The sequence below is a fragment of the Talpa europaea genome (genome assembly GCF_964194135.1).
Source record: "Talpa europaea genome assembly, chromosome: 2".
NCBI classification, from domain to species: domain Eukaryota; kingdom Metazoa; phylum Chordata; class Mammalia; order Eulipotyphla; family Talpidae; genus Talpa; species Talpa europaea.
The window spans coordinates 136078225-136091943 of NC_140068.1; the positions used below are offsets into that span (position 1 = coordinate 136078225).

General features: G+C 45.4%; 1 protein-coding gene across 2 annotated transcripts in view; it reads left to right on the top strand.

The window, feature by feature from the left end:
* The window catches only part of DUSP22 (dual specificity phosphatase 22), a gene marked incomplete at both ends in the record, with an annotated part of 58373 nt that overhangs the window by 16971 nt on the left and 27683 nt on the right, over nucleotides 1–13719 (top strand). For both annotated transcript variants that reach the window (XM_084228171.1, XM_084228170.1), the window contains one exon: nucleotides 4826–4908. In XM_084228171.1, coding sequence (XP_084084297.1) covers nucleotides 4826–4908 — 83 coding nt within the window. The remainder of the gene's footprint in view (nucleotides 1–4825; nucleotides 4909–13719) is intronic.

Sequence of the window (13719 nt, forward strand, 5' to 3'; positions counted from 1 at the left end):
CCTTCATAACAGAGACCTTCCTTCTCTCTTCTCTCCCTGTGTCATCCTGCTGGCCATGCTCCTTCCAATATTTTCTGGTTAATTTTATTCAGAGGCAATTCAGCTTGACTTTTTGGAATGCCTGGTTTTCTGGGGCCAACTTGGCATTTCTCAAAATGTAGGACTTGTCACTACTGTTTATCTTCTGTATTAGCATAAGTTCTAGACCCCTTGTTCCCCTTTTTAAGAAAGCATGTGACTGTCATTTTGCCCTCGGAGTGTAGCATCTTCTAGAAACCTAGCTGTTGCTTCAGTGATGGCTGGGATCTTCCTCTGAGCCACACACCTGATGTCCAGTAGGAGAGGAGCAGGATGAAGTGGGCATTTCCAGTTCAGAACCCTACTGTGTGAGGGTTGGCTCCTTTAGAAACAGGGAGAAGGGAGCAAAAGGAAGCATGAATGGGCAAAAAAGAGTCAAGGCCCAAGGAGAGAGATTGGTAGAGAAAGGAAAAGAACATGGTTAAGCTGTTTCTACCAAGGAGGACTGACTGTTCGTTTGACTTATTAATTCAGTTTATGTTAAATTTGGCTCAAAGTATTTAATTTTTGCATTTCCTGATTCTAGAAGAAATGTGGGTTCACCAGTAAAAATAAAATAATTAAAAAATCCCGATGTTATAAAAATAGGTTAACGAGAGTGAAAACTTCCTAAAAATCTCACATCCCAAGATAACCGTGGTCAACATATGTTCCTCTAGATTTTTTCCACGTGAATTCAAGCCTGTAATAGTTGTATTAATACTGACTTGTCGCATTTGTTACTGCAAGTAGCTGTGAGTTGGTTTTTGACTTAGAAATGGCATTCACATGCCTCAGTGGGGGCGGGGCACCCTTGCACCAGGTCAAGGTCATTCACAGGTCATACATAGGGTTCCCCTGTGTACAGAGCGCATGACCTTCTGGGATTCATATTCCAAATTTTGTAGGTATGGGTGGGCCTGGGGTTCTGCATTTCTGGTGTACCCCCAATGATACTGTGCTGCTGCTTGGCAGACATGAAGGACTAAGTTCTGGCCCTGCGATGTGGTATTCAGGGAGAGCCTTCCAGCCTGGGCATGCACATGTGAACAAGCTGGGTCCCCAAGGCCAGGAGTCACAGCTGCCCCCAGAGCTCCTCAGCAGTGCTGGCACTTGTTGGCCACCGTCCAGAAGCACAGTCACTTGAAGTCATGAAGTAATGCCTCAAAGTCTTTATCCAGTGGCACTGCTGAAGTGTTCTGTACACTTAATGGTGGACAGCCTGGAAGGAGTCAATCCAAAGTGACACTTCAGTGCAGATAGCACGTGATACTACAGAAAGGAGTGCAGAGCCAGAGCATGGTTTCCTTTTCCTTGAAGTCTAAGGGTCATTTGTATCATTTGCAATATCAGGTGGTCTTCTGTCTCCCAAAATGTCTAATTTTATCCCAAACCACTTTTTAAATTTTAAAAAAAGATTTATTTATTTATGCATGCAAGAACTGGGGTACAGGCCAGAGGTGCAAAGGTAAGAGGATTCACCAGAAACAGAGTGGGGAGCAGGACAGGTGGATCAACTGAAATACACTGCTGAGGGGAGCAGCAGGTGAGATGGGAGAGGTCTGCTGCGCCATGTGGGTCACCTCCCTGGCCGGCTATTGAACTTGTGCTGCGGGGGCTGCGAATAGCTTCACAGTGCTGCTTCTTAACCCTTTGTGCCACCAGGGAGACCCCCCCAACCACTTTTTTTAATCCACATTATAAATGCATATTTGGGGGCTGTTGAAAATGTTCTCAAGTTAAATCACTGCAATGGTCAAAAGTTCTATATACTGAAGACTATTGAATCATATAGTTTAAAGGGGTACATTTTCTGGCACGTGAATTAGCTCAATAAAGCTGTTGTCAAGAGAAGAAATGATTTTTTTTAAAAAGTATATTGCTCTTTCAAATTCCAATCCTGGGCAGAACCAGAATCTGGAAGATACTATACAAAATTATTAAGAGTCCACTTTGGAGGCTCCCTCTCCTCCAGCTTGGAAAGCTCCAGCTTTGTCTTGTTTAACTCGTCTAAAACGTGCATGCAGTTAGCAATTGGAAAATATCTTGACGAGACTCTGGAGGTTAACTGCTTGTGGCAGTCCTCAGTGATTCCAGTTCCTGCCTAATTCAAAGCTCACCAATAAGGCATCTTATATAATTTGGGGATGGGTGGGGTGGAATTGAACCCCAGGTATGTGATGCAGGCAAGTGTGGTTCACATCTGAATTTGAAGCTTGAGATGATTGCAGCGATGAAGAGAGTCTTACAATACAACCATCCTTTTAATATTCCATTTAAAGACTTTTCCTGACCTGAAAATAAGTGCCAGCTTCCTGTCAGATGTTTAGAAAAGCGTTTCTTAGTTTCCAGCCCATCATGAAGATTTATTAGAAATGCAGATTCCTCAGCCCTGCCTTAGATTTTGAACTAAGTGGAAGGAATCTGTCTTTTTAACAAGCTCATTAGGTATGTCACAGACATACCAATCTTTTAGAACTATTCCTATTGAATTCACAAAAAAAAAAAAATCTATAAAAAAGAAAAATGTAAATACTTGTCATTCCACTCCGGAAAGAGTACCACTGTTTGGGACAATTCCTTAGAGCAGTTCCACTTCCTCCTGGCCCCCACAACTTTGTGTGTGTGTGTGTGTGTGTGTATCTTTACAAATTGAATAGCTGTTGCATTTATAATTTGGTAACTGGTTTTGCCCTGGGCTTAGCATTACATACTGAGCATCGTCCCAGAGAAACACAACCATTAAACATTTGACTGTCAGTCTGTTCCCCCCCTCTCCCCATATCATTTAAAAGCTCATACCAGGCCAGGCCAGGGCATCTTGGATCTGATCCCCTAATGCTTGTTGGTCCCTGCTTTGCAGATTAGCAGAAGGAATGTTCATTGAGTCCTTCTCCTACAGGTAGTGGCGTTGGAGGGAATGTGTTTGGCATCTCTTTAGATTCATAGATAGATAATTTAATAGCCAACCAATGTATGGATAGTTCTTTATGGAATTTCCAGAAAATGATCTATTTTTTACCTTTGCCCTAAACTGAATGTAGATGCTATAAACCACAATCTGCGTCTGGACCTATCCGTCACTGCTTTTGACATCAGGGGAAAGAAGGTTTTTGGCAGCTTCCTCTATTTTCTATAGACGGGGTTCTTTGTATTTGACTTTAACTAAGATTGTAACAGGGAGGTCCCAAGGGAAAGGGGAGGTTTCAAGTTCCCTGCCCTACCCAAGGAAGGATGGGGCTGAGCAGCAAGGAGAAGAGGTGGAGAGGAGACTAGGAGAAGGAAGGAAGCTGGATGGGAGCCAGAAGGAGACCTGGAGGAGGCTTGTGTTGCAGAGACATGTGAAGAAGCTGCACTTGCTTCTTGGTCTTGGACCGGTTGAAACAGACGTGGGCAAAAGATCTGTGGGGAGGTTAACAATGGCAGCTTTTATCTTGATTTTGATTTTGCTCCTTCTGTCTCACATGTGCTGGGCCCCCGTCTGCTCCTTTCCTGTGGGTCCCCTCCAGGAGGTGCCTTAGATTTGTGGCAGGCTTTCGGGCCTCAGTGGCCCTACTTTGGGCCAACCCTGTTTGGATGGGCATTTACCCATGAGAAGATGGGTAACTTTGGGTGCTTGATTTGGAAACTTTTTTTCTTCCCCTTTTCCATATTGCACACTAATTATCTTAAAGTTCCTTTGCATTGAAGGTCTTATGCACTACAGTATGTTTTGTCTTGATGTAGTGGATGGCAGAACCTATTTAGAACAAACAGGCTTGGGGTTCTGGGGTGCCCCATACCCTGCCTTGTAACAAGATTACTAATCATTAAGAGGTAAAATTTTAAAGTGTGTTAAGCATCTTTATTGTTATATACACCACATAAAAGAATAACCTAATTGTCTACAACTTAACAAATGTCAACTGCAAAATGATCTCACAGGTCACTTTTTTCACTGCCTTTAAACAGCAGCAGTCATCACTACAATGTTTATTCATGTCAGAGCCTTCCAAGTTTTTGACAATCACTTTGTAGCAAAAGTTGTACAGCCAGAAGTGAACTTAGTTATCTGCAAAATATTTAAAAGCAATCATCCTAAATTCTCTAGGTCTAGATTTTTCTGGGTACAGTTAATTATGAAGTTCAAGAAACATGTGTGCTACTGAACTGGGGTTTTGGGAGAGCAGGACCAGAGTCCCAGAACCCCAGGCAGGCTTCTCAGTTCTGGTCTTCGCAGAGGAAAGTCCAACATAGAGACCCAAAGTTACAGAAAAGCAGATATATTGGTAGGCAGGTAGGAAGAACAGGACTGCTCTCCAGGGGAGAGGGGTCCTGAGTGGGTGGCCACTGAAGTGATGAGCAGCAGGTATTTATATGGGTACAGTGGGCAAGGAGTGGGGGTTTGGCTGTTGGTGTCTCTGTGATGTGTCTCTTGCTGATTAGCTGGGCCTGTGGGATCTCCAAGGCCCACTGAGTTTCCCAGCCTACTTTTCTGATACCAGCTTTGATCCGATGCTGTTGTGCTATTATGTTGATGTTCTGGACATTCCACTTTTAACTGAATGGGGCAGCGGGGGCAGGATGGGGGGGCTCCCTCCTCCAGGTCTGTGATTGTTTCTCCATCAGGCTGATAATTGGACTTAGGGCTTGGGGCCCCCTGTTCCTCACTGACCTCCTGTGCCCATTTTCCAGCTTGCTCCCGCACTGGTGCAATTGCCTGCTAAACTTTAGGAGTAGTTCCCTTGCAGAGAATATTAAAATGCCCGTCCTCTTCCTTCTCTGACAGATGCCAGAGATGCAGAGCAACTAAGCAAGAACAAGGTGACACACATCCTGTCTGTCCATGACAGCGCCAGGCCGATGTTGGAGGTAAGACACTCAGTGTGCATGTGTGACTTCACATGTTCAGTGGGAGTGCATGTGTGTGACTTTACGTGTTCTGCAGGAATGTGCCAGCCATTAATGAAGGCCACCATGTCTTTTGACTCCAGAGCACTTGTGACTCAGCCCTGCACCTTGTCCAGACCGTGGGGGGTGGGGGGTAGAAAGGGTGCCTCTTTTTCTGAAGGGACCCCTCCTGAGGGCATCCCTGGTACTTCAGCAGTTTGGCTTTGTTGGCCAAATGCCAGAGAATAAGTTAATGCTGCATTTCCTTCTGGATTTTAAAGACATTTAAAACCCATTTTCATGCCTTTCAAAAGTATCTCCGGTTTTAGAATTCCCAAGAATTCAGGCTGCTCATTTCCTGATTTCTTTTTCCATTTAAGCTCAATTATCTACCATTTGCATTTAGACTTTAAAGACAATGGAAGATAAATTGTCACTGGAGGTTTTCCAGGGCTTCTCTGGTGGAGAGGCTCTCAGAGCAGAAGCTGTTGTGGTGTTTTAGATTTTCGGGTAAATAGGGTGTGTCCTGTCTGTACAGTAATTCCACAAACATTCTCAATTTGACCCTGATGGACGGTTTGAACTGTTGGTCGGGAGTAAAATCTTTCTGTTTATTAGCCCTAACAAAGCCCACGTTACCTGTTTTTAGAAAAATAATGCCTGTGTGGTTGTGATGTGTCTGTGTTTTTCTATTTTGGGTGGGGTGTTGGAGAGGGAGGGGCAATTTGTTCTGAAAGAAAAAAATCCCAGATCAAGCTATTTTCATTTAAATTCATATTATGCAAGAGTAGGTGATACAGGTTTTTTTTTTTTAAGTCTACCTATTTTTTCTCAGCCATTAGAACAAGCAGGTTTCAGTTAGTGTAAAAGCAGATCATGGAATGATACGTGATTCTATTAAGCGTGGTCTACCAGAGACCCTGCTGGAGAACAGACCCCCATTCAATTCTCCAGGTCTGAGTTCATACTTCCTTCTGTTGTTGGAGGGCAAGGTTTTTTCTAAGGTGCTAGGATTTGGGGTGTAACCCAATTTCATTGAAAGCAACAACAGCAGTACATCATTTAGGGGGCCTGATTATTCCCTGGTAAGAAGCTCTTTCATTTTTCCATCTAGCATGATAGTTTATATTAAAAATATAGCCAAGCTATGGCTATGATGATAAGTTAAAGTGCATGCTGGTCATGACTGACTTCCTCTTAAATCACAAGATGAGGCTTGAGGTTTCCTTTATTTTAATACATTACATAGCTGCCCTTCCCACCCTCCCCCTCCAGGCCCGCCTCGCTGCTTTGTACTCATTTAATGGAGCTCATTGTCACCAGTGCGCCTGGCCCCCAAGACTGTTCACATTGTGCTTCTGTCGAGATACAAGATCTTTGAGTGTTAGAAATAAAAGACCTCCAGATTTATCTCTTCAACCTCTTCATTTACACCCTGAAGAGAAAAGCAGGTGTCATTGCCATTTAGCATGGGGAGACCACTGTTTGTGTAAAATCCTCAGAGTTGTGGGCAAATGATGTCTTTTTTATTCTGAGACTGTAAGGATATACTCCTGCTAGGAATCTCATTCTCTAAGGACAAATTATGCCTTGGAACAAAATAAAGCAAAATTCTTTGCCTTTTTCTTCAGAGATGGATTTTATTTGCTGGCATCCTGTTATATGGCATTATTCTTTCTCCAGTTTGATGATCAGTTTTGCCCCATGACTGCGTCCTTAGAAAGGACTAGACCATCATCATGTAACAAAGTAGTTTAACATTGTACCTCTTATGTAATCTCTGTTAATGTCACACCTAGCCCATGAATACATTATTTCAAAGTTTGAATGGAGCCTCTCTGATTGCCTAGGAGAAGAAAACTGGGGTGCAGAGTTAATTGATCCTGAACGCTCACATTCGGTTCCTGGTACACAAGGGATTTGCCAGAGCCCCAGAAATCTCAGGCCTAGTCTCCCCCTCTGCTGATGCATAAAGTCTGCCTTCTGCCTTAACTTTCAAATTCAGCTCCAGAAGCCATGATCTCACCAGCGTGGGGTGAGTCAGGGAAATTCTTTGTTTGGAGTCAGTTGGAAATTAATGGACTTTGTCAGACAACAGCTCCATGTTTGGCTTGAAGGGCATAGAGAGGGATGAAAGCCAGAGGGTAGGTGTGTGGTTGGCCCAGCAACTGCTGTGAGCTGCTCCCCGCCTGGGGAGGGAGTATAATACAGGGTGCGTGATGAGGGATCAGTGAGGAGAGCAGAGGCACCTTCCTGATTTTCTGAGATCTTCAAAACGAGACTTGTTCATTGAGTGACCCCTCACTTAATTTGGGAAGCCTTAGTTTGTGCTGGAAGTGGGAGGAGTTACTGTATGACATCGGGGCCTGCTACTGTGTATTCATGTCGGACACAACACTGTGAGTGGGTGGTTGGTCCTTTCCAACAAACATTTGAATGCGTTTGAAAGTGCTGGGTGCTTAACATCAATTTTCCAGGGCTTTTAGAGTCGTTAGGCCTGCTCTTTTTACAATGGCGGCTGCATGAGCAAGGCAGTCATATTATATTGTTCAGTGTGGTTTCTTGAACTCATAGGCCTGGAATGTAATGCTTTGTGGACAATAAATGAGGGAATTTAGCACACATCAGTCCCCCTGGAAGGCGGACAGTTGTGTTGCCAAAATAAAGGCTTTCAAGTTGTGCACTGAAGACCCACTTTTATCAGTCTTTCTGAGCAGGGATCCAGTGTGTGTGTATGTGTGTGTGTGGTGTGTATATGGTGTGTATGTGTTTATTGTGTGCTCATCTGTGTGATGTATATGTGTAGAATACATGCATGTGGTGTATATTTGTGTGTGAGGTATGCAGTGTGTAGTGTATATATATGTGGTGTGTCTGTGTGTAATATGTGGGTGCATCTATGTGTGGTATGTTTGTGTGTATGGTATATGGTGTCTCTGTGTGTGGTGTGTATGTATGTGGCATGTCTGTGTGTGGCATGTGTGTGCTGCATGCTGTGTACATGTGTGTTGCGTGTATGGTATGTAAGGTATGTGTGTGTGTTATGTGTATGGTGTGTGGTGATGTGTATGCACTACATCCTGTTGACTTCTCTTCTGGGAATCCTGGTCAAGGGGACCCCATGCAGGGGCCTGCTGCCCCTTGGAGTCCAAGGTGAACCTCTGGGTCCGTGTGTTGAGACAGTTGCTTGTATAGCAGGTCAGCGTGGTGTCAACTTGTCCTCTTACCCACTGACCTCCGGTATAGTCTGTGGCCAGCACCTGGCCTAGGCAGAATGGAGGTGACCTTGTTTCTGTGCCCATTGTGTTGTCTCTGGATGTAGCGATTGTGTCTGTTGGGACATCTGACCAAGGGCAGTGCTGTGAGATCACCTGCGTGAGAGGCATGTGAACATGTGGAAGATGTTGTTAACTGCTGGGCACGTCACTTAGAGGAAGAACTTCAAGGAGCTTGTGATTTGGTCGCCTCTGGCTAGCTTAGATGTCATTCTCCACTATCTGGGTGACTGGGGGAGGGGGTGTCCCAATAAAATGTTAGTAGATTTTCTTCCTAGAAACTCAGTAGGAAGAGAAAATGGAAGGTGTGTTCTCAGGATTCTGAGGGGGCTGGGCTTCACCTCCGGTCAGTGAATAGAGCAGGTAGACGAGCCAAGACAAGGGTGACCCATGGGGTGAGGTGTCAGCCAAGGGGGAGAGGTCTGAGGCACCAAGTACTAACTCTTCAGAAGAGTGACGAGTGGATCTGCAGAGTAAAGACTCTCAGACCCATGGTAGAAACTTCAGGTCCTTTATAGTCACTCGCATACACTCCAAACTGGCCCCTGAGATGCAGAAACATGGCTTCTCTTCTGGTTTGACATAGAAATCTCAGCTGAGCCGGGACCTAGAGCTCATCTACCTGACTCCATCCTGTGTGGACAAGGAAGCTAAAGTTCAGAGTCATGAAGGATTTGCTCCCAACCCCACAGTTGGTCCAGGGATCCTGGTGGGAACCTGGAGCTTTATTCCAGGCCAGAAATTTCTCCAGTGGGCTTCTGCGCCCTGGTCCCCTCCTGGCCTGACCTAAGCTTCTGATTTTTTTTTAGCAGCATTAGTAGAGGTTTCCAGTTCAGCTTTGGATAGGGTTGTCCCCTCTGTGTTCTCAGTGGACGAGGAAGGCAGGGCCTGCTCGGGTTGTAAGGCTTTAAATGCCTGCCTCCCACTGTTGAGTTTCTGAGAGTTTCAGACAGCTCTTCCCACTGACGACAGGGAGTTAATGACCCACCTAATACATGCCAGGACCTGGGCCAGGGGCCCGGGATAACAGAAGTGAATCAATCCTGACATCTGCCCTTAGTGTATGAAAAGATCCATGGTGTGGCTACTTTATAACTCTTAATAGCAATTATGGTCTGGCAGGAGGAGAATTCTGGCTCAGGGCAGGACCTCAGGGCCAGGAATCAAGGAGGAACAGGGCTGTGGAAACTCAGGACAAGGTCCCTTCTCTGTTGTGTGACTCTGGAGGCTTGTGCAGGGACTTTGGGGGGATGCCTGGGATTTTGGAAAATCTGGCTGCTGGCATTCAACCAGGAGGGGACTGTCAGAGGGCACCGAGAGAGGCCTACTTCTAGTGCTGTGCTAACTTTGCCGCTGGCATCCAGCTCATCCAGTCCTCCAAGAGATCTGAGCCAGCGAGGCAGATGGTATTATCCCGAGTCCTTCCCAGCATCACCAGGTCTGACGCCTTGAGCACGTCACCCAGCACTAAGTGGCAGAGCCGGGAGGGACATAAATGTTAACTCCCAATAGGAACCAAGTGAGATCAGTAATTACTGCATGGAGAGGGGATTTCTTTTGTTTCTATTTTTAGAACTTGGCTGGATGCTGCTTCATTTGCTCACAAGGCTCTCCTCCATTGTAATCAATGTCTTAGGCCAGTTACTACAGATTTGAGAGATGGTGAGAACTGCAACAGAGGCAGTGCTTCTTCAATTCAGAAACCCCATATTGTTTGTAGGTGCTGAGGAAGTCATATTGAGCAATGAAAGGCTTCTCTCTTCCCCCGAGAAAAGAAACAGAGCTCTGTCTTTCTAGTGCAAAGATTTCAGAATCTGTTTCATTTTTCATTCTGGGTTTTTAACCAGCACACCTGCAGAAACCCAGCTATTTTTTCACTATTAACAAAAATGCTTTTAAAAAGGAGTCTCATTCCTTCCCTGGGCTGGTGACACAAAGAATTTTAATTTTTTAATGATGTATAATATAAGATTAAATAGATAAATACAGTTTCTACACACAGATTCACACCAGATTATAATGTTTGGCAGGCGAGCTGAGTTTAGCTGGGATTTTTGTTCTCTTTTTAAGCCGTAACTATTGTAGTTTGAACCATTTAAGTTTTGGAGTATTTTGGGGGGGAGGGGGTGGATAGGAGATTTTCATAGGCAGGCATTAATTCCTGATGCTTCTGTTTTATATTTCCTTTAATGCTAAAATCATTTTCTGGAGGTATCTGGGCTCAAATTTTAATTGTCTTAACTTGGTTTGTAATTGGCCCCTTCCCTTGGTTCTGATTCTTGCTGTTGGCCCTGTGTCTCTCCTTGGTGTCCCTATGTATTTATGAGAGAGCCCCCCAAGGCAGGCTGTCCATTCAACTTGGAAGGCGATACCGACAGACTTCTGGCCCCTGCATGTCCATTGGTGACCCACCTCCTTTCTCCCCTGGCAACTTTTGTTGGTTACCAGAATGGAAAGCGAACAAGAACCAATTTGTGAAAAGGCACTGAAAATCTAAGACAGTCTGCTCCTCTTTCTTCCATCTTTCTTTTGCCCGCCCAAATCTTGCCCACCTTCAAATTCAGCCCCAGTGCTCCTTAACCTCAGCCTCCTTCCCTTTCTTCTATAGCATTTGTAGACTGTGTTTGTTCTTAGTGGCAACGTGTATCACACATGCCCTGGGAGAGTTTGTTGAATGACTTCTTGACATCTGTTTCACGATTCAGTTCTTCATGCCTGTGTCCTGGCTCCTGAGCTCATCCCAAGACCAGGCAGGTGACACCAGGATATCTTGGGTCCCACTTCCCCCTGCATTCACCCGGGACCCCTCTTGCAGGTGGTTACTGATAACTGAGAGCTGACGGGGTGTTCAGCTCCACTCCAGAGTGAGATATCATATCTTTGGTCATTTGTGGCTCTTTGGAGGTGTGTGAAAGAAGAGATACTGAGAGTGATTTATTAATCATGAATAATCTGGGAAGCCAGAGGGGCTGCTGCTGCCTGCTGCCTCATTTATGTAGCCTGTCCCTGTAGCTCTTCTCCAGTCACTAGCTGTGGCGGTGACAATGTCGCTTTATGGAGCCACATGGCCTCCAGCTCAGAATTACCTGTGGCTGAGTTTTTACAACCAAGAACCCCCTGTGACCCTCTATGACGTTCCTTCAGAGCCCTTAAGTTTGAAGCTTGGTCCTGCAAGGGTGACAGCACATGGAAGACAAATACATAGCAGACCAACGAAAGGGTTAGCCAAGACCAAGGCCAGGTGGGGGCAGAGGTGGTAGAGACTTTGTCTCAGATTTTAGGGGGGTTCTAGTCAGATCCTATAAAGCTGAATGAACATTCAAGGTGATTGGTACTGAATAGGGGCTGGTGCTTTGTTCATAAGGGAGATTCTCTGTTGCCTGTGCTTCTCTGCAGCCTCACACCCATGCCTGCAGGGAACCACTCCCCACTCTGTCTTTCTACCTGGTGACGGCATCAATCCTCAGCTCTTAGGACCCCAGGAACCTGTCTTGTCCATGACCTTCAAGTCCAGGAGCCATCGGCCATATTTCCCCCAGCTCAGGGAAGATAATTGCTGAAAATCACACATTTGTCTTGTACACACAAAGAGGCGGGCACTGGTATTCATTGCCACTCTCTTTGCAATGGCAATAAAGTTGGATCCCATCCAACTATTCAGAAGAAAGGTCATGGTCAATTGTGATACATACATATTAAGACAGACTCTGCAGCCATTCAGAAGGAAGGTTTACAGGTGTGCCCAGGAAAAGGTTAATTATGAAGCAAAAGAAACAAGTATCCCCAAGATCATCCTATTTATGTAAACTTTAAATGATCACTTATGTATTTCTGTAGGTACACATTTAAGTGTGCAAATATACAGATAAGGGTTTGAAAAGACCCCACCATACCCCTTTCTTCTAGATTTTTATTTCATTTTTACAGTAGGAGTATCTTCAAAGTGTCCTTTTGAATGAATAGAAGGGAGGTGGGCAGGTAATGGCTGGTCCCCAAGCGTCTGTAAGTGTGATGGGTAGAATGCGTTCTGAGGTTCAGACTTGGCCAGATTGGGTTCTGCGCTTAGTATTGATGTTTGCTGTAGATTCACAGGTAGATGCCTTGGACTTTCCATCTTTGTTGTCCCTGGTCAGTGGGTCCAAACCAGGCACCTTCTTTGCTTCATTCCAGTCATTATCCTCCAATGGGAAGGATAGTCTGACCACCTTTCAACTCTATGGATTTCTTTTTCAGTCTCACTTACATACTACCTCTCCTGTATTGATTCATTTCAATGGATTCATGTCCTTTTTTAAGATTCGCAGATTCCCTGGAGATGCAGCTTGAAAACTGTTTGCACTGGACATTCCAGTGTAGATGATCTGTTATCTAATCATATTGCAAATGGAAAGAAACACATCGCTATCAAATTGCGAGGTCCAGGGCCCCTACAAACGAATCATCTGGATGGTTTTCAGGTTGACAGTTGTTTCCAGGAGCCTCAGTTGCTCTCACCTCTCTAGGAAAGTCTCTTTGATGCTGCCCAAGTATCAGTGATACCTTATACCAAAGGATTGCAGCAGCTTTCATGTGTTGAGGTAAATTTGTTTGAAGCCAACCCCAGCCTTAAATAGAAATGACTCAAATAGAAATAATTATGGTAGGTATCGAAAACTGTCTAGTAATTGCTCTGCCTTTAGCTGAGCTGTAGCTGAGTTCCTTGTGTGGGCAGTCAAGTGCAGAGAGGCAGCGCCTCTGTCTCTGATCCTTCTGTGACAGGGCCCCTTGCAGTGGAGGCCTGAAACCAGAATTCCATCATGAAAGGACCAGAAGGGGCTGGATCTTCTAGAATTCACTGGCTTACGTATGAAGAGGAAGTGGTGTTTTTTCAGTCTCTACAAGAATGAGATCTATGCTAATCTCCCTTGCACTTGTCTTTCTAGAGTTCCCTCTGTTTCTGCTGTGGACTGCCTCCTTAGGGTGCACACATACTGCCCAGCCTCTCCACATAACTCAAGACTCTTTGTAAAACACTCTTCCTAGATGTTTCCTCTGGTCAGGTCCCAGTTTCCTGAGCATTTCCTGCTTCGTCCCCTCCCCTGTCTCTCTTTTGATTTCCTTGCACAGTCAAGTAGCAAACATATCGTGTGCTGATTGCTGGCTCCTGGCGTGGACCTGTCTGGTTCATAGCCATCCCACCCTCAGTGGGGCTTGGGCAAGGTCTGCCAAGATCTGCAAGCCAAGGTCTGAGGAGAAGCAGGTGCTGCATGTTCTCCCTCTGCTCTGGCTGGAGCCACAGAGCATGGATGAACTTGAGCTAGGTGGTCCTTGGGTGTCAAAGCACACAAGGATCTTATTTATACAAGATCCTCATGCCCATGGACTGGAGGTTTTGGGAAGACTTTGTGAAGAGGGAGTGGAGGCAGGCTGGTGGGCTGGTATGGTTTGGTTCAGTGGAGGGGGAGGGAGAGAGGGGTGTGTCCCGGATAGGGACAGCCCTTCCGGCTGCTGATAAGGGGGAAATAAGCCCTGGATCCTA